This window comes from Cariama cristata, unplaced genomic scaffold, assembly GCF_000690535.1.
Source record: "Cariama cristata isolate BGI_N322 unplaced genomic scaffold, ASM69053v1 scaffold11228, whole genome shotgun sequence".
Lineage (NCBI taxonomy): Eukaryota > Metazoa > Chordata > Aves > Cariamiformes > Cariamidae > Cariama > Cariama cristata.
In genome coordinates, this window is record NW_009629438.1 from 51,931 (window position 1) to 78,372 (window position 26,442).

General features: G+C 38.6%; 1 protein-coding gene across 2 annotated transcripts; it reads right to left on the minus strand.

Annotated features, from left to right (window-relative positions):
* Window positions 1–529: 529 nt before the first annotated feature.
* SLAIN1 (SLAIN motif family, member 1) lies at window positions 530–22,456 on the minus strand. Of its 2 annotated transcripts, XM_009705169.1 has the most exons (6): window positions 22,294–22,456; window positions 20,254–20,403; window positions 17,679–18,017; window positions 7,955–8,119; window positions 5,717–6,011; window positions 530–1,631 (listed from the first exon to the last, which is right to left on the minus strand). In XM_009705169.1, exons 2-6 carry the CDS (start codon window positions 20,312–20,314, stop codon window positions 1,556–1,558), a joined length of 936 nt encoding a protein of 311 aa, XP_009703471.1. In that variant the 5' UTR covers window positions 20,315–20,403; window positions 22,294–22,456; the 3' UTR covers window positions 530–1,555. The 2 variants fall into 2 exon arrangements, with proteins under 2 accessions (XP_009703471.1, XP_009703472.1); XM_009705170.1 differs by lacking the exons at window positions 17,679–18,017; window positions 22,294–22,456 and having other exon boundaries at window positions 20,254–20,314.
* Between the last annotated feature and the right edge of the window lie 3,986 nt (window positions 22,457–26,442).

A 26,442-nucleotide genomic window follows, 5' to 3' on the forward strand; every position in this document is an offset into this window, starting at 1 on the left:
AGTGTGAAAAATGAATTCTTTATCTCCATTAAACAATGTTATGCTGTTCAGGGATACTACTGCACTACTATACAACCACTTCTCAGTATAATGAAGGTTTTACTCACCATTAAATGCTTCTCCTTTGTTTTTTATTTTAGCTTGACATTTTAAGAAAAGCAGCTCCTTGAGCAAATTCGGAGCAAAACTGAGAGCAAATTCAGAGCCACGGTGAAAGACTCACTTGGTACACAACCTCTGTTTCCCACTGCAAGTCACATTTGCACTTGCAGAATCTGAACATTAAATTGAAAAAATCTTAAGATCATAATAAGATTGATTTTAAAATAATATATATTTGTCTTCTATGCATACTATGGTTTCATAACTTAATCTAAAAAAAATTCAGAAATTTTCAGATGACCTTAGTTACTCTTTGCAAAAATCCAGCATAACTTTAACAAATCCTAAGTAATAAAAACTTCAGGAGCTAAATAGACTTTAGTTGCTAAATTCTGACAATGTTTATATTGCACACTCAAGAACAGCATTATTGCTGAAATAGATTATTTATTTCTGAAACATTCCAAAACAGCAGTATACACAGTTGTAATCAAATATTAAGTCATATGCCATTATAAGAAAGCATTGATTAGTGCAATTGGATTTTGTAAAAGATCTATCAAAAAGATTTATTCACATTAAAACTCATTTTCCATAAGCAACTGTTAATAAAACATTACAATTTTATTCTTTGTAATAAAGTACTGAAAACCAACTGTAGTTTTAGAGATCACTGTATCTTTGTAAGTGCAATGTGACGTATGCTGCCACTTTAAATACAAAACACTATGACAATAAATTAACAATCAAACAAATGGTGAAAGACCAACAAAACCATGCTGACCCGGCTGGATGGCAATTTCCAGTGAATGCTACTTTTTTTTTTGTGCTTCTGCAACATAAATATACTGCTTTGTATTGCCAATGGTACAATTTTGTAAGATATGTTCCTAGCGCTAAAAAAGTACATTACCCCAAAAATATTATTTATGGCACAGAAAAGTTAAATTATCTCTCTGTTGTTCAAGGTTCAGGCAAGTTTAAATGAACTTAAGTATACAAAATAAAATGTACTGAAAACACTAGAAAAAAATTCAAGCACATACATAAGTCCCCCCAAATTCAAAATAAAATGCATGATGCCTTTACACTGAATAAATTGTCTTAGAATTTCAGTATGACAAAGCTGCCCAAAAGCACTATCTCCTAGTTCTTTCCAAGGAAATAATCTGGTACTTTTCACACATAGAATACTTTTTTCAGTTCCAAATGCCAACACTGCCATTGTTAGTCTGATAGCAATGCAGCTGTTCAGGTAACTGATTAAGTGCAATATGTAGTATTTGATAAGATGTTCATTTTTTAAAAATGACATTGCATTATGGATGGTTACATATTAAAATCCCAGGGGAAATAATACTGTATGACCCTCCTTTCCCAAATTATTGTTACCCAGCCAGCTGGGTAATGAAATCCGCATTACTTATTTTCCGCTGTTGATGGGCATCCTTCATCAATAGCAGCCGTCTCTCCAGTTCCCATCCCGCATCGCGCTGAGTGACGAAAGTGGCTTTGGAGGCTGAAGAAAACTATATTAACCAAATGACAAAAAAAGGTAAAGGAAATCATATTTCATGTGAAAGATCAAGGTAAGAAACATCATTTACATCTGCAGTAACACTGGCTTTGTGGCGTACTTAGAGACATCACTCTCATATACTTGTGGCTCCACGCTAATGCAAATGTAAAGATCTACAGTGACATTAAGGCCACTTCCAATGAGATGCCATTACTGTTACTGGTCTTAACAAGGTTAAAGGTTTGTAAAAAGGAATTTGGTGAATAATTGTGATGCAGAAGACCGTGCTAAGTGGGAAGATTTGGTTTTTCAGGGCTAAAGACAATAAAAATCTATTTTTGTCACTACAGACAGCTGAGATCTAATGGGAAATATTCTCCAAAAAGCTGTTGCACTCAGCATGTTTATGAAAAAACAGCACTTTATACAACCCCTATGCAGGCACTAAAGAGTTTTGGCATCTTATTGGTTGAAGAACTCTACCAAGTCCTCCTCCAGACCCTCTTATCCAAGACACGTGATGACGTGGTTCCATCCCACAGCCAAAGTCAGACAGCCACCAGTCCCAGCACCACCACCTCTCTGGGCCCTCACCCTCACACCCAGGCTGTGTCTCCCACTAATCAGTGAGGACTTACTATAAAATGCTTGTTGACCATCTTCCAAACCCTCCAGGTACTACCGAGGCAATTGTTTCAAATAAGATTAAAAAAAAGAAAAACAAGCATCTGACGATCTGACTGCCAACTGACTGGTGACAAGGCAGGCTCTCTCTAATTTGCCGCAACCATATTTTAGTTATGCCAGAATTTGCTGAAAATAAAGTGTCTCAATTCTGTGGAACTGTTTCTTATAAAACCAGGTCTCAAGCCTTGTTCTCACACTTTGCTGTTTTTTTTCTGTGAGTTACTGATGCCTCCTCTCCCTTCCAAATGTCCTTGGCTGGAAAAAGGCAGAGGTATGTTGTAAGGTCGGCAGAGTCAGTAAGTTAAAAGCAGCCACCAGAGCAGCTTCTCACCTGTCTGCTACACCTCCTTTTTTAGTGGCAAAAACATTAAGGACTTAAGAGCAGTTAAGTAAAAAAAGTTGGTTAAATTTAGATTCAAGCCAAGTTGCTTTTGTGCAGGTCCACTTTGTTGCAGGATCACTTGTCTTTGATATAAATCCAGTTACTTGAGGCATAAAACAGGATCTGCCTCTGCCATTTTCTGCAACTGCTGTTTTAATTTCTTTTTTTCCCAGAAAGAAAAAGAGGAAAGTATGTTTAACAATCTTCAAGAAAAAACGGAGAGGGCAAAAGTGAAAAATAATTAAGTTGAAAATAACTGTAAGAATACTGTTATGTATCCAGAGCTGAGACTCCGCTACAGGACAATGAACAGGAAAATGTGCCAGCATTAAAAACCGTTTAAACAAGCATAAGCTGTCAGTATGATGCCACGTGGTTTGAGATAACAGAGTTTTGGAGGGTCTATAGTCCTTTTCTACTTTTCCATCACCAGCTGGATTGCAGCAACTGGCACCAGCGCAAGGCAGCAGGAACAAGCAAGCCTCCCACCTCAGCTCCGGAGCTGTGCTCACATTGCTGCCATGCCTGTGCCTGGTAACTGGGATGATCCAGACCCTGAGCTGCTGATTGACTTCCTGGCTTTAGCTGAGACCTGCCTTGTCACTGTGGACTTCTCTGGAGACTGGGACTGTTGGTTGACCATGGTCACCATCAGTGCTGCTCTTGGTTGGGCACTGTGGAGCAGGCTGGCTGTCCCACTCGGCTCCCCACTCACCTTGCCCTGAGGGAAGCTGCCCCTGCTGCCCCTCACATTGTGTAAGGTTAGAAAGTAGAGGACTGGAAGGTAGGAGTCTGCAAGAAGCCCTGAGTTGGAGAGGGATGAGGGTTGTGTGGATCCATTCAACAAAAAAAAGGTGTTGCCTTACTTGTAAGGCTAAGAGCTGGACTGTACCATTACCATTTCTTTAACACTACTTGTGAATGCATGGATCTTTGACGGCAACAAGAAAAGCAGTTAATGTTTAGCCAAGTTGGTTATCTTGGCTATTATAATTTTATTTTACAAATTATCAAAAGCACTCCCTCATCTGGTGTTTGATCCTATGCAGTAAATACTGAAGTAAGTACTGAAGTACTAATGCAGGCCCTATATAAAGGGTCTAACAACCTATTTTAGGTATCTAAAATACCAATAACTTGGCTACGAAACAGTCTGGCCACAGGTATGAAGACACAGCTTTGCTCTGAATGTGCACTTCTCTATGAACATCTGATTTATTTAAAACACAAAAGACCTGTTCTACTTTTAATCAAGTCACAACTAAAACCACTGATTTTCAGTATACTGAAAGCAGCTAGACTCTTGAACTGATAATCAGAAATACCATTCCTTAGAAATTACCACAGCGACAAAAACAAACAGTGAGAAAATCTGCCTCTGATGGCTGAATTCCTTCCAAGAAAATTCCGTATGAACTGAAACTACCCTTATTTTACACATGCATACATAAAATGAAACAAGAGTCTTCAAGAACTGTAGGCTGAGCTTCAATCTGCCTGTGCTTTTAGAGTTCTGTAAACTTGTCATTCCCATAGTGCAAAGACCATCCATCTTCAAGGATCATTGGTCTGGCTCTACAGCCACATATGATGCTGCTAAGGTACATTTGAAGGTAAGACGACAGGAGCCCAGACTTTCTGGACTATAAATAGCTTTGTTACTGATTTGAATCAGTTTCTAATAAAAACAGTGTTGAGAGTACAGCGTCTCACCCTCCCACTGAAACCTCTTAATTTTTTTTTTTTTTTAATATTGTTTATTGTCCAAAATGTTACAAAATAGTAAAGGACTGGTCTTCATGGCCCAGAAAGACTTTCTCATATGTTGCTATGAAAAATTTAAGAGCTCTGTAGAAGAACATGAAGTAGAGGAAAAGAAAAAGAAAAAATGAAAGAAAACCCTCTACCATAAAGAACTCTAACAGAGAGAGTTCCAGCAGAGAGCAAAGGAGGTTATAATAGAAATCTCATGGTACAGTCTTTATCAAAGAAGAAACCTGACAGCTCTTTATCAAAGTTTCACTGCAGTTGGTCAAAATTTGTTGTCAGTCACATCAGTGTAATCCCTGAGTAACTCAACCAAAGAGAGAGTGTGAGCAATTGAGCTTATTCTGGATCTAGATGGTATCTAGTGAAAAGCATAAAAATGGTGAGAGCTAAACAGTGGCAGTTCATCCAACAGAAAACCAGCTGGCCACACAGTGGGCCCTCACAAGAGAAGGGATGTGTGCGATGGGAAGAAATAGTTGGAAGAGTTGACACAAGTCGATAGAAGTTTCTGTGAGAAACTTCATCACCTATTAATCACAGAACATACAGCTAAGAGTTTAACTTCCAGCTGTGATAAGGTGATTAAAACATAGTCTCTTTCATAAAGCTTATTTTATTCCTTGCCCTAAGAAAAAAAAATCATTTGGAGATTAAATTCTCTTGGAAAAATGCACAAATGCATTTGCTTAACGGTACAGCTCATTGCAAGTATGTGATACTCCAGGATTCCCTGTTTGCCTATTGTCTCCCAGTTGCAATTGAAAAGATGCTGGTTCAACCCAAGACTGTACTATCCAGGGTATTTCCTTCCTCACAATGCCATAATGTCACAGGTTGCATTTTTACAGTCTACTGCCATTTACAATGACAGGGATGCAACTCTTTCTATTTGAGTGTTCTAACATTTGCTCATCCTGTGACACTGAAACAGCAGTTGGTGCAAGTCTGGAAGAAGGCAAGCCACACGTTAACGATATGAGGTTTCCATTTGTTTTGATTTCTTATTGACAGGCAGCAAGCCATTCTTATTTATATGTGATTACATTCTATCAATTATCATAGCTTACTAGGAACTACCAGCAAGCATCGTCCATCACTATTTCTGGAAAGAAATCTTCACCCATTCAGTGACTCAGCATTGGGAGCTAGAAACTCTTCTGTTTTATACTCCAATTTCATATTCGGGAGAAAACAAAAACCACCACAATCTAAGCCAAATCCATCCACATAGGGAAGGAGGTCTGTTTAACTCTTACCTTCGAACTGGCTGTGCAATTTTACTCCTGGGTATGCCACTCCCATTGATGGTCAGCGATGGTCTTGGAAGAGCACTGCGCCCTACAATCCCTTGACTGGCAGTCTTGTTTGGCATTGGGATCCCAGTGTTAGAATATAACTGCAAGTTGTTGGACACTGGAATACTGCTGCTACTACTACTACCACCTTGTACGGTTGGGCTTACGTAGGCAGTAGCTTTGAGAGGCTGTCGGACAGACACTGGAAAATGTCCCACACTGTGAACTCTGTGTTGAAGCTGTCCTGGTGATGGAACTGTAACGAGTGGCAGAAAGGAAGTAACAAGGTCAGTATGCAACAGATGAGGACAGAAAGTAACGCTTATTTCTAGACAGATCTGAATAGGGATAAACACATCTTTACACAATTTACTTGCTAATTATAAACTGCTGAAAAACCCCTTGGATCCAGTACTGTATCCTATAACACTGCACTGAACTAAAATACCCTGTTCTATCCCCATCTTGAACAAAAATCCAACCCCATATTCATATGTCTTTCTCCCCTCAAAGAGGTTTCATTAGCCATTACAAACGCACTAATTCCACCTACGCAATTAAAGTTTTAAGCAGAAGACACTGTTGAAGGTATAAATTAGTTAGATGATTTAGATTTTTCTAAGGTTGCTTGCAATAACCACATCTTGTTTAAGGAACATTGCATTAAAGCATTATAAAACATCACAGAAGTCTAAGCTGTATGTATAAAAACAATAAAAAGGTTATAAAAAGGTCTTGAATCTAACCGTATATTCCAAGGCCAATGTTACCTAAACTATCATTTTAAATCAACGCTATGGGTTCCAGAAGCTTTATATAAAGATTTTCTACACAATCCTGCCCTCTGGTGTACATCAGACACACATCTGTTTCAGAGTTCACATATCAAAAGCAAACTGTCACAAGCCTGAAGCATGTGAACTAACATACTGCAAACAGGCCAATGCTTTTTCAAGTCTTTGAAAAAGGACATCTTAAAATCATTTAAAGATACAGAAGAAAATACAGATGTGTGATTCAATTAAACAATACTGGCAATATATTGCTATGGAACTCTTATTGTAACACAGCTCCTTAAATACCCCAGCACAGCCACTTATTAGAAATGTTTTTCAAAAAATTATTTCTGAAAAAAAAAAAATCACATTTTATACACACACGTATACATACACACAAAAATATATATTGCTAAAACAGTACATAAAATTAAACTCTCAATGCACTACCATGCAAATTCAAGTGGGAAACTGAACAACTACTTCCATTTTCCTATTGAAATGGAACAAAAATAAATAAAAAAAAATAAATCCAGCAGTCAAGTATATTTTCCAGAAAAGATGCTGTTTAATAGTTTTGAAGACATTTATAAATTCTGCTCAAATTTGAAAGAAAACATCCACAGGAAAAGGTTTTGCCAACTTCTCCCTCCAAAATCTCACACAACATGGGAGGCATAAGTTAAATCCTTTCTCCTGTCTGTGTCCAATGAAATCCACTTTTTCCATTTCCTCCCAGAGGACCTCAACCACTGTGCTAGAAAACGTGGGTTTGTATCTTGATCTATCTTGTTCACGTTCTACATTAATAATTCAACATTTACTAGATCAATACTCCCTTCATCCCCTCATCAAGAAGTCACCTAAATTAAACTAATTACAGAGTTATTTTAATTCCTCACTCATCAAGTATATTCTATGTGAGGATATAACCCTTTGTTTACCACATTTGCTCGGAAGAAAGCAGCTCAACTTCAGTAGGAGAGAGGTCATGTATTTTAAGATAGTATTTATACAGTGTACTGTAAAACCAGCATTGTATTAAAAAACTAAGCTGTTTCCAATTCCAGTATCAAAACTAAAAATGTAAGCTTATACGAATCAATTGCGTTATTGGTGCTTCTACAATACTACTACTACTTATTATTGTGATTTTATTTCGAAAGTTGGCACAAAAGGAGTGGGCAAGAGGGGGAAAAAAAAAAGAAAAGAAAAAAAAAAAAGGAGGTGATGAAACTCTCAATACTGCATAACAAAATCAGCAGAATTTGCTTTCCAAAACAGGAGCTTTGAAAATCCTGATCTGTATTACAATCTGCTGCAAAAGGAACACAGTCTGCTTTTAATTTTTCATAAAGCAGAGGATCAGTGACTGGGACGTGTATCAATCCCTTGCATGCAGCCAAAATACACAGGTACTTACTACACGACTGCATCCTTGAAATCCCGTTACTCGCTCCATGCAAACTGGAGTCAAAGCTCTGGCTGTTCCTCACAGTGACTGGAGAAGTAGCAAAGCCAGCATTACTGTTAAGGGTGGGGGTACTTGGCATCCGAGCGAGGTTAGGCATGCTTCTTCGAAGTTTATCTGAAGCAAAACAAGACAACATCCATAGTCATGTCAGAATTTCCAACAAACACAAGCAACCTCTGAATAATTTCTGTAGAAAATCAAAATGAAAACAAATTACTTCAACACAAAGAAAGGTCTTGCTCTGCAGGAAGAATATTAATACATTATTGACAGTCTACTAATTGAATTCTTCTGACAATTTTAACAGCATGATTATTCACAAATAATTTTAAAGACACCAACAGGCAGTACATTTTCAGAATCACAAGGATTTAAATACTACAGTGTCATAATAAGGATGAGTTTCACATAAATGTGTAAAGTAGGTCAGATGAATCATGCCCTAAATGTGCCTGTGTCTTTGCAGTGAATACAAAGCGAGGCTGCAGTGACAAAGTCAGGCAGAGGTATCTACACTGAGGATGTCTAAAGACAGACGAGAAGAATCCATCCTCAGTGACTGAAGCCTTGCTTTCAGGTGCCAATGAGATGCTAAAAAACTCCATTCAGTACCTAAGTTTATTAGCATGTTAAGTTTCTGGAGGTAGCCACACATAAAACCTGCTAAGTCTTGATGTTGTTCAGTTGCTTGGAGCCCTGGGTGGACATCAGGATTTTCACTTGTGGTGGCTCTCCCTCCTACCCCACTTGTGGTACCTGATTTGGAGGGCATTTTCAGAACAGGCCTGTAAGGCCTTTCAGAAAAAGAAAGCTGAAAATGCCCCAAACGTTTTTGGAGCAAGTTCAAGAGTTAAGGTAAGTGTCTAAGAGGTCAGAAGATGGCTGCAACCCCACTCACACTTTTTTTTGGATTTATGCACAGCAACAACACATCACACAGCTTGGAATTGCTGTTTTGGGTTGACCTCCTAGCTCACACAGGGCAAGTTCAGTCCACAAAAACAATGAATTGACTTAGGAATCTCTGTTTATCAGTCCACATAACTATATAACCTATTTAGCACCATCATGAGCTCACCTAATCCTTAAAGCTGCTAACAACTGACATGGAATAAGAAGTGACAGTACAGTTCTATTTGTACAAGGTATTAGTAGTCACTAACAGTAACTTCAACATATGTTATACGTAACTCCAGTAAACTGAATTGCAGCAAGGCTACAACTCCAGCTGTTTTTATGACTAGTCCTTGTATAAAAACTGGTACAGAATCCTGCAAATAGTCAAAAACATCTTTGTACTTCAAAGGCCCAGTATTTCCAATATCTTCATGTCCTGAGTCCCAATTACTAGTGTCCACCTGCTCTTGACACTCTGTCATGCACACTAATCCTGTAATGATGAGACCTGATTCTCTTCCATCTCAACTAAGATTGACTTTCAGTTACCATAGATGGTCTGACATAGAAAACTACTGCTGTCTAGGAAATAATTTAAATATTTCTGTGAATTAAATACTCTACATTTTCATATTTTTGAAATCAAAAAGTAGGTATGGGAGGTAAGACAGGGAGGAGTTCAGTGCAGGAAAGGAAATGCAAGGTTTGAGTTCCTAGAAACTAGAGTACAGCCAAATCCTAATAAAGAACCGGTTTAAGGGTAATTCTTCATCAAACAGTTAGAGTTGTTGTGCTCCAGTGACTCCTCATAACACTGGCAGGCTGAAACTGTCAGTGGTACAGCAATGAACATTAACAAAGGGATTGCCACTGCGGTTCAGTCACCTGGTAAGTGTTAATATCAATATATATAACAATGATAAAACAGTTATCAGGCTTCCAAAACTGTCCTGGAGATGCAAACAATGGCATCCATACAGCTATTATGTGTCCCTATTTCTGAAATACTCATGATTTTGCAAACTGGAAAGGAAACTGTATTCCTATGATGCAATCCTTGGCCCAGAGTAGCAGAAAATTCATGAATATAGGATGTCTGTAGCTACTGTTAATTTTAGAGCCCTAGCCTACCCTTTAAAATCCTAAATCAACATCCCAACATTTGGCAAAAAAGGTTTGAGCAGTAGGATGGTGGTAGGGAAGATGGCACTGTATAGAATAGCTTTCTTTTACTATCCACGTGTCATGTTGTATAAGCAGAATTCCTTGGACTCTACATGCTGTTCCACTCAGGGACTGCATCAGCCACCACAGGCATGATGTGCGCCTTGAACCGTCCCGTGGATGCAGCTACAATAGCAGGAAAAATAGGTACAGAAGTAGCTTGGATTTTCTCCATGTCACAGGTGGCCACGTCTTCTGCCTCCTGTTCATTAGTCCCTTCTCATTCCATCAGTCTGCTCTGCTGTCGATCCATTCAGTCCTCAGGCAGCAGACTCCTGCTGCACCTGCAGATTCTCATCCATCGAGCATCTGCGTTACTTCTTTGATGGGTCCTTGTGTCTGCTGAGATAAATGGTCCTGAAAAGCAATGAAAATAGTAGGTCAGTTTTGCATCTGGGGAAAACCCAGAAACGTTCATCTTGATGGCATTTTGCAGCTTTCATCTCCTTGGATGATGCATCCTCTTTCATCTCTTTCTTGAAGTTTGTTCTGTCAGTTGTTCCCCTCCTAAGAAGAGTGGAAAGAGTCTTACAGATTTTTTTTGTAAATGCAAGACTGGCTCTTGTGAGATTAATATATGAAAGCAGGTGGGAGTTATGTGATTTTAATATTATTTCAGGTCGCTGAGACATGGAAATATATGAGAAGAAAACAAAAATATTTTTCCGAGCCGCTAGCAGCAAACCTTCCCTTTCTAGAGCTCTTTGCTCTCCTAACTGATGAGAAAATTAACAAAGAGGAGGAGTGAAGGAGCAAATCTGAGATGTCTTCTCAGGTGAGAAGTAATTTGCCCAAATATTCCCGTTTATGATGAATGCTGAAATTTGCTATAGTTTCTGCTAGTTTCTGGTTCAGTGGCAAGCCTAAAAAATCATCAGTTGTTTACAGCTCATTCTGTTAGGAAGATGTGGGTATAACATTGGCAAGGAACTTTGAAGGATCTGCACCTTCTACAGCATCCATAGTTATTGTGACCCACTACTGAGTCTCTACTATAATCTAGGGTGAAACAAATATGATATTTAAGTAGGATGCAGCCAAATAAAGCATCACAGATGTATCTTCACCTTTCCCAGCCTTCTTGGAGACGTAATACCATGATCTACCAACATTGTATTACTGAGATATTGGAAAGTCTGAAGAAAATGCAAGATAGGTCATGCAAGGGAGTTAATAATCAGTTCCTGGTTATTACCACCTTCTCAGAATAGTTCATGTGTATACACACATGCTTGTCACTTCACGAGTGTTCTTTAGGTGGCATACATTGGCCTCTTTTCACATATCTGCAAGCAGAATGACACATCAAAAATCATCTACTGCATGTTTACACTTCTTCCCCTACATGGCATCCATGCTGAATTGCCTGTTGCCTACAGCACAGGAAAAACTGGGAATTGTGAAATACAGGGCCCTCTGCCCTCAACTGAAAATGTGCACAAGAAGACCACCCCACAGCACAGCTCTTATTCACTACTGGTGAGAAACGGGACAAAAAACAGGGAAAAGTGTCCCTTATTTTGTCAAACATTCCACAAAATTACAGTAAAGACAGCAGTTTGCCTCTTACCCAGCTGCTTCAGTTCTGATTTTTTCCCAGGAAGTTCTTTCCTCAATGCCATTTCTTCTCTGAAGTCAGCCTGGCATCGGTGGCCCAGCTTCTTCCTGGCAGGACACCCGAACAGGCAGCACCTGCCTTCTGTCTTCTGGTCCCAGCACTGCTGGTGGCCGCCTTCATTTCACCGCTGCTTTTTTTTTTTTTTTGCCCTTCCCTGACCTAATACTATCACCGGTCGAAGATTAACGTCCATGTAGCAGGCAAACAGACTGTGCCCTCGGAGCAAAGGTGCCCCAGAAGAGGTGTGCTCTTGGTGGGCTGCCAGACGGGGAGTTCTGTAGCAGTTCTTGGTAAGTATCATCTTCTCTCTGCCAAAAGGCCTCATCCTGTGAGGCTCTCCTTGCAAGGAGGGTTTAAGTTGACTCTACAGTGAAGCGTCTTAAAACACATTTATTCATTCATTGTTATTCTCTGCAAGTATTGTCAATGTTTTACTTGAACAAAAGGACTTGCAAGCCTTGACAGAATTGTGCTGTTGTTAAGGAATGTGATATAACAAATCATAATTATTAGTGTCTCAGAGAAATCTTATCACCGTTTAAGCAATGTTAGCAGTTTCTTACACAAATTTAAATCCTTCACTCAAACCCTGCAAATTCAACTCTGCCTTAGCTATACTGTATGCACAGATAAGTTGGGGAGAGACCATAAGGAAAAAATCTGTGCTCTTCTATTTTAAATATTATGTCCTATATTATGTAGATATTCAGAGTTTGTTCTAAAATCCTTAACAAACTTGTAGACTCAATTACAACCTCACTTTAAGGGATTAATTTCTCTTCCTCATCTTTGAAGACCTGAGTTCAGTATTTGCATTATATTGTTATGGTTACAACATTTGTGACATCCCAAATACACCAGGGTCTAGTTAAAGGTCTGTGGAATCATCAATTGATACAACAGAGACATCAGTATGTAAAAACACAAAGACAGATTAAGAACTAAAAATAAGTCTTTCAGTTAAGAGAGAGACACCATTCTTCATGACTGTTAATACCTACATTTTGCTAACATTGAACACTTCCATTTTATTCAGAATTATTACTTCTTCTCTCCCTAGCTTCACAGGCATGTGTCTCCCACCACAGATAGTTACAGCAAATTAAAGATTATCCTTCCATGACTTCTCCCCACTGATCACCATTCTCAATGTAACTTCAAAGGTGACAAAGTAAAATTTCTTTCTCCTTTTGTTTAACAAAGTCTGCAATAATTTCCTACAGTGAACTATCCTTTCCTTACTGAAAAATAGAGGTTGTGAGTAGCAAAACACTCTGTCAGTCGGTAAGAACAGATATTTTCCCACCTCTCCAAACACACAAATCAGTGTTAGTCTATACTGAACTGATCTATAAATACCAACCTACTGCCCCTGACATGCTGCTCCTCTGCATCTGATTGAAGTTTACTTAAAAAAAACAAAAACAAAACAAACAAAAATCCCCACATTTGCAGCTTTCCAAATGAGGCAAGGGCACTACAGCAGTCAATGGTATTCATAATATTTTACTTGATAAAAGTTATTCCCCAGAAGTGTATGTAGTAAAATAACTCGTAACTAGCAGTTTCTGGAAAACAAAAGTAAATTTTTTGTAGTGATTGGTGTCTGTGGCTTGTCTACGAAGGTCTGAACCAAGCTAAAAACTTAAAAATCAACATGAAAATGTAGTGGAAAATACATATTAAAATTAATCAGATTGCATGCACTGCTACTCAACGAAAGATACATTTTTCATTTGCCCCTTCTTACTGCATTATAATAAACTCCTCCTTTAGCTGGAATAATTTGTCCAAAATACAAAGTTTCCAATTTTCAGGTATTATAAAACCGGATACTTTAAAATGCACATGAAATAAGTGGTGCTAGGATAAAAGTTTATAAGTAAACTTATCTCAAGACCTGGAAAGTGGGCCTGAACACAAGAAGATCAATCCCATTTTTAGTATCTTGTCTATCCTGGATTTCGACTACTCTGGACAATTTCACAGCACTATAGTTCTGTTGCTTCTGGTTTCAGAAAATCAGAAGTAATAAAGGGCATAAATATTAACATCTATTCAAAAATAATAAAATGACCAAACAGAAATAAAAAATATTTTTTAAAAAGTTAAAATGAAAGAGATTACTTCTGTGTCACAGTAAAAAAAGCGTACATTTATGGACAAAAAAAGCAGAAGACAGTTTGGTTTTATGAAATTTGGTGGTATTTCTTACATGAAAATGACTAAATGTAAAGCATTCTTGATATTAATAGGGTTAGCAACATTCTAAGTTGTTACCCATGAACTTCTTCAAATTAGAGGAAGGGGAGAGAGGTATAAACATAAATCTTTCCAATGCCAACATATTAAAAGCTTTGTTAAATTACAACACACACACGAGATGAACTCACTTTAGCTAATTGCAACAGATACTCAAAAGCTATTTACCTCCTGTCTCTCGCAGATCTTCTTTAAATGATCTATTTCTGACCCACTAACTGATCACAAAACCCCTGAAAGCCAGCATGCCTTAAGAAGTTCACAGATGGAATTTTTCTGATGTAACTATCATTACAGACACTTCAGCTGATTTATGAAGAGGGTGTAACCAAATGAGGAAAAACAAAAAAAGCAAATTTCATGCCAAGCTTTTCTATTAGCATATTCTTGCCAGAACTGGAAATAAAACTGATTCGAAAGCAAAGACAACACACACATACTACAGATGATGGCTGTAAAAATGTTGTTTAAGAGGTAACAAGGGGTATGCCTGTAGCCTATGCTACAAGTGGCCCCAAATACACCTTAAATACTTCTTAACCTATTTCACATCTTAACATACTTACATTTGCACACACCTGCCACTTTATGCTAGCATTTACCAGGAGCCTTTCAGTACAGCAAGTTGTTCAGGACTGGCAGCAAACACGACTGGTACAATTCACTCAGACATAGGTGGGATAAGGTGAGAGAAAGAACCTGGGCCTGAGAGTCATGGCTAGATGGTATGGTATTTTAAAACAGATATACAGTATCTTATTTTAAAATAGATGTAGTGCAATTGAAAACAGGGCAATTGTCAAAATTACAGCATGGGCAGCACTTTGCTACACTACATTGTTCTTGCCAATGTGTAAGTTCAAATTTATGGCCTCAAACACAGTTGGAACACATCTGAGTATTCTCACCCCAAGCACAGGCAGAACACTACAAGGGTGCCAGAAACCTCAGACAATCTCTCTGCTACCTCAAATGCAATCCTGTGGATGGAGAACAAGCAGACTATTAGCTATAGTGAGAGACTAGACACTTAGTGCACAAGCCAGCGCCTACATATAGGTACTCGGTGCCATTTGAGAGACCTTGTGTTGTCTACAGCATCTAAACAGCACTGACATGTGGCGATGGTGAAGCCAAGCTGGATGCGTCAAAGTACCTCATGTGGTGCTAAGTGCTTGTAGGTGGGCAGTTGATGGGCCCTTAACACACGTGGGCACTCCCAGGTCAACAATGTAGGTGCTTCTCATCAGGCAACCAATATTATATTCTTAAAAGAACTATTAAAGTTTTCCAAGTTTATCATACCTTCAGCATACTGGTTACAGTACAGGTAGTTAAAGTTTGAATAAGTACCTCAAATAGTGCTCCATACCAAACAAACTTCACTAAAAGTAGGTAGGACAGCTTCCCTCCTACTATTTGTTCCTGAAGGAAAAAAAAATTGTACTTAAGCTAAACACATAGACTGGTTTTTGGGGAGACACCGTGTCAAAGCTAAACAGTTTTTTCACTCCACACCGAGTGCCAAAATTCAACAGTTACTTGCTACTTACTTTTCTTTTATGGAAAGCTCTGTGAATGATCAGACAAACCAGGGGCCAGACTGTTGACTGCACATACAAGAACACAAGTGACCTCTTTGGGGGAAGAGAGATTTGTGAAGATTGTTGCAGTGGCCAAGAGCAGCACAGTATGTGGTATGTGCAATTTTGATTAAATATGGATGATGCTTTCCACATATATCGAAAGCAGCAAGTAAACAGTTTAGCCCTTCCATCTATCACACCGTTCTTTCTCATTTGCCTTAGTAAAGTGTAACTTAGTAAAGTGTAACTTAGTAAAGTGGAACATACCATCCATCACGCTGAGCTGCAAACAAATTCTTATTTTGCAGTCTACCTCCGTTTCAACACGTAGGAGTTCTTGAAAGATAATGAAATTGTTGCCAAGATGAGGAGAAGTGCCGATGAGAAGATGTTGTTGTAATACTACTCAGACATACTCAGTACAGCACACACTTGACTCCTTGTGTACCAACAGAACACAGCCAAAGAAAAACGTTTCTCACCATCAGTATTTGCCACTTATGTGGATCAGTGCTGCATGAGTCAGAGGTACAGAAGGTACAGAAGCTGAAGAGATAATTCCCCTCTAAAGATAGTGGTACTGGCTATTATAAGACTATCTGCTATCCCAGCAAACAGGTAACTGAAGTTGCGTGTGTCCATCTTCTGAGCGAAACCAAACAGATTATCTATCCAACACCTCAAAGTTCTTGAGGAAAAAGGCAACCAGGTGGTAAAATTGGTGGCCTTTTACATCTACATGCTTTCTAGTTAATAAACTAGGAGTCTAGTGTTTTTAGTGCCCTGTAAGTACTTTCTGAGGTTTCCATGTGGGAATCCAATGCTTAAGCTCCACTGATACGGAACATGAAAAAATCCTTGAAAAAATATTTGGGGACCATATAAAAAGATCGCAGCACCAGATCCTGCCCTTACTCCTGAATCAAAAATGCCCCATAACCTTCCTTTCTTTCTCCTCAACATTTCTGCAAGCCTATCAGTGCTGTCCCATTTTTGTACCTCACTGGCAAGAAAAATAACATTGAAATTAATATGGCACATATGCTGTACCAACAAACACCCACATTGCTCTACCCTCTGTTAATGTCAGCCTTCTTTATATACTGCCACTTGTCGATTATACTTCCACACTATGTCTTACTTTGAATGCAAGTGCTTTTGCCACCAACCTGTCACGTCTTATTTGTCAGGAAAGAAACACGCATACCTGTAGCACTGTATAAATAGCAATTTTGTGCTGTTTTGAACACCACATTTATTTTCTTGCCCAAGGGTGAGCTGTAACCTGTAACGTAATGTTACAAACAAGACCCTGACTGAAAACTGTTTTGAATTAGCTTGGGGAAAAGTCTGAAGGAATAGGAAAGTAAGATGCAGCAGGAAGAATAAAATTGTGATCATAATGAGGAATGAAAGGAAGGTAACGGCAACAATGAGGGAAACTCAAGTCTTGAGGAAACACCAAGACACAAATCTTCCAGAGACTCTGGAATACATCTGAAATGCAGTGCAAAAAGCGGGAATGGTTCAGGATGGTTTGGGAGTGACATTATGTCCCACTATTTTAGCAGTCTGCCCTACCAGACCTGGAACAGAAGCAGAGTGTTGACCCCTGCCACAGGTACTCATTGCAGATTAACAGCACAGATGCATTAACAGCAACATCAGGAATAAAAGAAGGAATGAAAATCTGAAAACTTTATTTTGTATTTGACTGTATCCACGATGGACATGCATAGGCCAAGCTCAAAAGCCCGATCCGTTCTTCTAACCAACTACTAGCCTGCTAAAAGATGCTCTTTCCTTTTTCTTCTTTCTTCACTTGTGGTCATCCTTGCAGCATTTCAAAGCAGACTAAACGAACAACTTTCACGACTAGGTCACAGATTACATTTTGTAGCAAATTACTTAACAATAACATACCTCAATCATTTGCACAGGCTTAAATTGCTTCTCACAATTCATGGACTGATCTAGCTGTCATACACTAAATGCATTTCACTCTGTTGAATCAACTTGAACTTTAAAATGGCACTGGCACTTTGCACAGAGAAAAGACCACTTCTCAGAAAAGCATGCAACCCACCTCCATTAATCCTATTTGGTTGCTGCTCTGGAGTTTGGGCTTGAGGAGAGTAGTAGGGCTGCTGATAAGTATTTGAAGGGAAGTGTGGGGAGGTAGGGCTCCTCCTGCAGTCCCGGATACTGGAGAAAGTCTGTGAGTGAGGAATCCCTCTCTGGAAGGGTGAGCAGCGAGTCAGTCGCGGCTGTGGAGGTGGGAGGTGGTCAAATTCTTCTTCATCCTCAAGACTATAGCGATCGTATTCTTGGTCACCACACGTCCCTTTCTTTCCTGCTTGCAGAGAGACACTCGAACTGTGCCTTGACACAGATGCTGAAGTCGAAGCATAATCTTGCCTAAGACCTGTGAATTCCAAGAAGAGGATGATTCAGCTTCTGCTAAGTGATTAACTCTTAACACTCACTTCAATCTTGGAAACTTAGTAGGTAAGTAGATATAATTTTACAGCAAGAATTGGATTTACAATGTCACCAGGCTGAAGATCTGAGGTAGGATTCATCTGATCTAACTTTTGGTGTCTACCTTTTAGGCATCTGAGCCTGGATTATTTCCCTCAAGATCCCTTTTTAATAAAAAAATACAAGTATCTCCAAAAGGCAGTATCTGTGAGATGTCCTAGATGCCTCTCTTAACATAAGATGAATTGCCTTCAGGAGGCATCTATTTCTCCGCCAATAGAACAACTACATGAGTATTAAGTTTTTAAACTTTTAAACACTCTTAATTAGAGGAATTAACACTCACTCCGTTAGATTTCCAAGTTATTGCTACTAAACTTTTATATTCATGCAATGAAAATGCTGACAATGACATCTCCAAAACTTATAACCCATGTAAATACTCTGGCTCTCCAACCTCCCTGAACCAGAATTAGCTCCTGCTAGCAGCTGGTCTCATGGACAAGGTTTAGTGGTAACACAGCTGTGTTTTAGACAGGTACGCATCCTACCACCTCCTTCTCAGAATGCCAGGTTTTGAAAACCATCCCTCTATTAGCACTGCCCTAAAAGAGTATGTTTGCTCCAGGTCAAGTAAGAGGGAAACATCCACATCCCTTGTACATCCCCCCCTTTTCCCAGCTGCATAGTAGCCAGGGGAAAAGGGGATGTACATCACATTTCCAGGAGCTGAGTAACTCTGATGATAGCTGTGGATAACAACCTTCCTAGATTTACAAAAAGCCCTCAGCTTTGACAGATGTCTTTGCTTCATAATGAAAACTTCTTAATATGCTTCCCCCTCCCCGCCTCGAGTGGGAGTTTCTATTCGTGGCCGTGAAGAGAGCGTGCCGGCGTGCACGTATAATACTATCACTTTCCACAGGATTAAGTGGACAACTGTCACATGCTCAAACATTCTGTACCAGCTCCTACTACAAGGATGAGACACAACCATTACACCTGACATAGATTAGAAGAAAAACAGTGGTTTTCCTTCCAGTTTACCAATCACCTCATTCCTTAAAGTGCTAAATACCTGAAGTCTTTTTTAAACCTCACTCTGAAGGAGATGAGCGCAGCTGTCATTTAAGTAATACAATCCTTTGTATCTCTGATAGTCATGATTTTATTTTTTTTTTTAAATTATTATAAATTTCACATAATATCAGAAATTTTCTGAGCTGTGACCACACACATTTGCCAGCTGAGAATTGAGCTATCTTGGAAAGTCTCACACTTACTAATTTCTCTGCTGAACATAAGGAGTGCTACCAGACACTGAGCAAGTTTGACAGCTGACAAGAGATTGCTCTGGCCTGCTCAGTCTGGTTGCTGCAGCCAGATCGCAGCTCTTCTTTGTTCTTCACATTTTATTTTTATTTTATTTGATCACTTATTACTTGGCATTTTCCTTCAGTCACCATCTCTGAATTTCTCTTGTTTTTCAGCTCATCGTTTCCTCCTTGATGTCTCACTTAGCACTAATAGGAAGTGAGAAAGATATTGCACTTACTGCCTGAGTGACATCTAAATCAAAAGCCTTTTATTTATGAATAAAGACATTTTAAAAAAATTACTATCAAGCCAAACTAAAATCTATGTCAAACTAGCTTTTGGGCTCAGATTTGTGCATAAACACTAGTCTCAAACCAAAATGTCAAATTTAAATGCCCTGATTCAGGATTTAAAGGGGAATTAATTTCAAAACTCATCTGACAATTAAGAAAATCAAAACAGAGACAAAGAAATCCACAATAGCTGCTTACTTTTCCCTTTCTCATGAAACATATGCATGAGAAAAATGCTTTAGCATCTTTCCTCCTCAGAAATAAAATTATTTTAATTAATGTGGTAAGATATTATAAATCTTCTAAATCTAAAAGTACTCAATGGGTATGGAGCTACCAGCTGGGATTCAGAAAAATATAAGGACCGAGTTTTGAAACATCCAGTACCATTAACCTGAACTGAACAATGTGCACATCTTCTCCATGCAGGTGAAGAGTTTTTCCACCTGTCACTCAAGAAGCAACACCGTTTAAGAAAGATCCACTTGACTGAGACCAGAGTGGAGCAGTTTTGACTGTTAAGGAAAATTTTCCTCAGACTATTTTGAAAAATGAAAAAAAGCCACCTACTCTCCTCCTGTAGACGAGCCATGATCTGAACATCGGTGAGGTCCTGCAGCTTGTATCCCATGGAGATGGAATCATCCTCCAGCTCTGAGGTGCTCAGTTCACTGTCTATTGATGACTGTGGGCTCAAAGGGGAACTCCTAGAAACGTAACCTATGTAAGAAAACATAACCTTTAGTCTGTGAATATGTCTGTCCATCTTTCATTCATGACTATCTGCCCTTTATGTTACAGTAGCTTAAAATATTTTCTGTATAACAGATAAAAACTTTCAGAAGTGTAGTGCAATGCACTAACCATTAGTAAACGGCTTTGATACTCATGAGAAGCAGTAAGTGTACTAATGGATCATGAATTCCTCTGCTTGTTCCCAAAATAGCATCACATAGCCCAGACAATGAATAATTTACCCAATACAGTTCTGACACAGCTCAGATTAGTTAGCGTAGCATAAACACATCTGCATTTGAATCCTTATGGAACTGTGGTTCTTCATACTCTGTTCTGAAAAGCAAGTGTGCACGTGTCACCAACTGCTCAGTACTCAGATTCTGTATCAGAGCCATTTATCTAAATTTTATGGGTTTTAAAATTGTTTATAATCATCAGATAAATCAATGAGAATAACAGTTAAGACAACATTATACAACAGCAGAGAAAGCATTGCTTCCTTCACAGAGCTAACTTTTGCAGAGGGCCCTGGATTTTACTTTTTCCCTGCCTGATAGTAGAATATAAACTAAATTGTAATTAGTTGCATAAGCCAGTTGTTGCCCAATTTTAAAGAAAAATTCTTCAAATAAAATAGTAAATCACTTTCTAATATCCTCTGGACCACCAGAGGCTCACAGCCTGCAGGGCAAGAACCGCTGTGACTACAGTTTGTCAGCTGTGCTTGTATCACAGATGTGTTTGCATCCTCTAGCACTGCTCAAAGCAGCCACCTAAAATTCATCCTAAATCCAACAGAAAAGGACACGCAGGGAATTACTTTGCTTTGGAAGGACTGTAAGGAGTAAATGTGTTTGGTTTTTAAATTTGCAAGTTACAATGATCCTTGAGGTTTTGCAGAGGTAGTAACAGCTGTGGCTTTTCAGAGCAGCAGTGGGAAGCTAGACAAGATACTTGAGGGTATCTCAAATAGCATGAGATGCCTTCATTTAGGAACTAAACTGCATCCCATTGAACAGGGGAGCTTAGACATCTTGCTTACACAGACACCTACATCAGGCATTCAATTTGGAGCTGTATCTCACCCGCAGTGCCCACATCCCTTAAAATAGGGCTTTCTGCACTGATTTCATATGTTGTAAACAAAACTGTGCACAGATCAGTGTGACCCTGATGCTGACTTCCTTAGGCCACGTCTGCTCCTGCCAGCAATAAAATGTTAATGCCTCTTCCCCAGAAGATTATTTTCTCCACTGCCACTGCAGCTTAAGAGAAGTCACAGATACCAATTGACTCCTGACACCTTTAATTAAGAAGGAAAAAATGCAACTCTGCAATTTACAGCCCATAGAAAGCTGATATTTTTCCTAAAACTCCTGTGTCTCCTGAAAATCACTGTCAAATATAAAATAAATCTTGGATAGTAGTAACAATATCAGTTTGAAAACAGCCATGATTCTTCCGGCTATTTTTATTATAGAGAAATTCTCCCTGCAACTTCATTACACTGCTGCACAAATGTTTCTGTAGACCTAAGGAAGGGGCACAGTGCGACAGAAATGAGCAGTAAAGGGCAAGCTGGGGACTGTTTAAGCTGACACAGTCGCAACTATACTCTCAGGTAAATTATTACTGAGAAATAGGTTCTGTTTCCTAGCACCACTTTCCTATAACATGCTGTGTAACACAGAAGATAACTTACACCACTAGTTAATTGCCAAATTTTAGGTGATTTTGAGAAAAAAACCTTCCTCTGAGATGAGAGTCTATATATAATCATCCAAACGGTGTACTGCTGTTAAATACTAGCAGGATTAGATTAAATTAAGCACTTTTGTAAGCACCATATATCAATAAAAAGATAAGCATTACCTGTCCGTTCAGGTGTTAGTATTGCTTTACTGGAGGTTTTAGAGAAGCTGGGACTGTTAAAGCCATTGGTATATGGGGTGAGTCTCGCAACAGGACTATAGGGAAAAGCCAAGGAGACAGGTGTAGAGAAGAGGTTCCGCCATCTGCTAGCTGTTACAGATGCAAGGGAGGAGGGGGGGAAAAAAAGATTTACAGTTACAAATAGAATAGTGCTGTTAGAAAGAAAACAATCTCATCCTAATCTGTTCATTACACATTTTTTACTTATAGTAAAATGAAAATAATGGCTAAAGTTCAGCAGCAAACCAGAGGATCAGCACAGTCTTCTACATGTAAAAGTGTGCTCCAAAAAGTTTTCTAGCAAATATGTCTTGTTTACTATTTTCTGTGTATACACCATTTTGGTGTATATTCATCACATACATCACCGAGTGCCAACACACAAAGTAACAGAGGAAGTAAAAACCACTACAGTTAGAGAAACACAGATTAAATTTGTAGTGCTCTTCAAGGAATTGTTCATGGCAATCAATCATCACACAATTGAATTAGCAGTTAAATTATCAGTTATGGGAGTTCAGAGACATAGCAGTAAAAGACACTTAACCATCAAGTGCTAAAAACAACTGTAATCTCACAGCAAACTTTTAAGCTACCATATTTTCCCTTTTCTTTTTACAGCATCAAATTCCTGATTACATAAGCATGAAATTTTTTTCCACTGTTTTTGAAGGATCAACCAAATAATAGAACAGGGCACCTCTTTTTCCTCATATTGCTTACAAGAAGCTTGCAAGGCATCTGGTCTGCTCAGTAACATCACAAAGAGCTCAGAGTAGGCAAAAATGCTAAAAGCTTATTTAGTTTACTTCTTAGCTCATCCAGTAAAACATGAATACAACTCTTCTTTGGTTTGCCTATTTTTTTAACATGTGTTAAAAGGTAAAATAAACAATATCCACATGTTCTTCAGAAAATAAATAAATATTAGCGATAAAGTTGTTTTAAGTAGGAGGAAAGGGCAAAATTTTAAAAATGTAAATTTCAGAAAACCCATTCAGATAGAAGCAAAGTTTGTACAGATGAAAAACAAATGATAGTATCGCATGTTTATTTGTGATAGAATCTATTTTGTCCTGACAAACATTATGTACAGTGACACAAGGGAGGGAACTAGGAACATACCTATACCTAGCTTAGAAATCAATGGCATAACCTTGATGCTTAGCAGGTGTACTTTGTGGGGCCAGATGCCACAAACAGGTTTTCAAAACTAGAAGGGCCCCAAAAGCCCAAAAAAGTTATTCTCCATCACACGGCTAGTTAATACCACAAATCTGCCATGTTACTTAGACCTGTTGATCCAGTCGTTTTAAACACTCACAGATATTCAAATAACATTCAGGTCTTCTCTATTTCAAAACTTCACTGTCACCAACGATTTAGCAGGACATAGGAACTTTATTCCTTCTTGCTAACATCAACACCGACTGGCCATGGGAACAGCAGGGAAGTGTATCTCCTTGGCAGGCTGTCAGTCACATCATTGCATGTTAATCACATCTGGTTCATCATCAGTCCAAAAGATGCTATTTCCCTCCTGTTCCTTTTGCTTTGACCCACTCAAGGTACTCCTGGGTTTGTAAGGAATAAGCAGCCTTTTCCACGCTTCCCACTAGTGCTACGAAGGTTGGAGTGAAGGCAACCGCCTGGTTCCAGCACCGGCGCAAAGCAGTCTGCTGGGGAAGGGGAGTACCTGCAAGGCTCAGGCTCTGGGGGAGGGAGCTAAACTACACATTAGTAAGATATAAAATTTCAAACTGTGATGTTTGCTGTCCCCACATCAAAGAATTATTGTAATTCCCTCATTTTCATGATTCTAGTTCCTTCAAACTTAAAGAAACCTAAAGGTCTGAGGATCTTAACTCGGAGCAGCATCAGCACCACTTCTAGGATATTGCTCGATGCCAAGCCACACGACACAGATGTCCCAGCAGGGCTATTTGTCCTTAACATTCACTAACATGATCAGTTCAAAAGCAAAGCACGCAAGTATTCCAGCACAAAGAAAGCAAATGCAGATGGACATAACTCTATAAATTAGTAATTAACACAAAACACCGGGGATGAGATTAACTCACAAGAAGTTAATAACTGCAAATTGATTTGAGGCATTCACTAAAAGAAATGCAGGCGATAGAGTAGATGTCAACATCATATCCACAGCTAACATTTGCCATTCCCACTAGAAACCATCAGTAAGGAGTAAGGGATGACAGCTCCTAGCAATTTTATTTTTCTGCCTAACACAAGATCCTGTTTTGTAGCAGCCTGATCATTTGCCAGGCCAATTAGCTGCCAGCGTGTTCTCACCCCCAGATGTGGTCAACCCTAGAGCACAAGTAAACATCATTCATTACCCTCTACAATAACCGCTGTGAGCTGGCCCACTAAGCACAAAGCAACAGTTATTGCAACTATGAAAGCGAGAACCCACATGAAGAATATAATTAGTATTTACACCAAACCGGATTTCAAACTCCTCTTTCAAATAGTATGTGTTCCCAAAGAAAGGGGGACAAAGAAGCCAAGAAACTCTGTCTACACTAATCTCTCTCTCTACTAAATCTCTAGATATACCAATATAAAATATTCCCAGTTCTAGAACTTTTGCCACCATGCCCAAAATGAAACTTCGTAGTGTTTAAGCATCAGCAAAGGACTGGCATATGATTAACTCTATTGTTTAGGATCAAATATAGAAAACTGTTTCCATTAGGTTTCAAATGGAAATATCAAAGCACATATTGAGTCGTTCTACAATATTAACAAAGTCAGCAAAATTAGACTTATTGAAGTCTTGTGTTAATGCCAAAAACATAAAAAGGTATGTAAGGAAGCAAGTGCTACAGAAATCTAGGTAAATACATAAATTAATGTAAAATCTGTAAAATCCTCAAACTGTGCAATGGATAGTCATTTTAGGATAGTTATTTTGCTCCAAACTGATTCTGAGACTGCTATGGTTAGCACAATAAAACACTACTATGGTATGCATGGATGAGACAATGTTATTAAGACCTTTATTTTAAGTTTAAAAGCTCAGTTGTTAAGCTCTGAATTTTACAACGTTTGTAGTTTCTTCTTAAAGCCACAACTCTGGTTGCCCACAAATGAAATAAGAAACTCGGGTACTCTTTAAAAACAAAGTAAGTTTCTAACCTTTGCAGTTGCATAGAAATATGAATAATCCTGTTCTGAGTACTTTATACTGAAGATGCACTGAAGGAAGAAAAAGTATCAGCCATGAAAAAGAATGCAGGGTCGTCTAAAGAACTATCAAAGAGAAAATAAGTCAAAAAATCCACTTGATTTACTGATGGCAAAGAGTTAAACACATTAACAATCTGACTTCTTGAATCATGAAGTTATTGGAACTAATATTCTGTAATACAATAAGCACAAATTGTCCCAGTCAAAGTCTACAGTTAGATCAGAAGTGCCCAACTTTTGGGGTATGATTTCCCTGGTTTTAATCAATTCTTAGTAACTAGACTGCTGATAACGTATACAATGCCTACTCTAATATTTTTAAAAAGGACTTGTCAAAATGACTACATAAGCAATCAAACAAAACCTTTCCTTTAAAAAATAAAACCAGCAACAAGTGTGCCTGTTCATAACTTTCAAATATTTACTAACACAACTTTTTAAGACCTGATTTTTATAACTTCCCTGGAGATATCAAGATGCTAAAATAGATGAGAATAGTAACTCACATAGAAAAACATGAGCAACTACACAAACACAAATATTCACCATACTGAGTCCTGTGAATAATCAGCATTTGATGAGAACAGATGGAAAATTCCCCATGAAAGCCTAAACAAGTGAACATCTACAGAGTTGTATGGCTCAAAAGGAATGGAGCACCCTGCAAAACCACAGCATGCTGTACTGTATCTAAAGCAATTCTCTTACCTAAAGCAATTTCTCATTTAAGCTACATAAGGTACATCATTTCTAAACATATACAGAAGCATGTTTTTAAAAGTGAAGATGAAATTTGCTATTCAAATTAATGGGAACATACATAAGCTGGGACACGAGGTAAAAACCAGCATAGAGTCTCATTATGTTGCATTAATT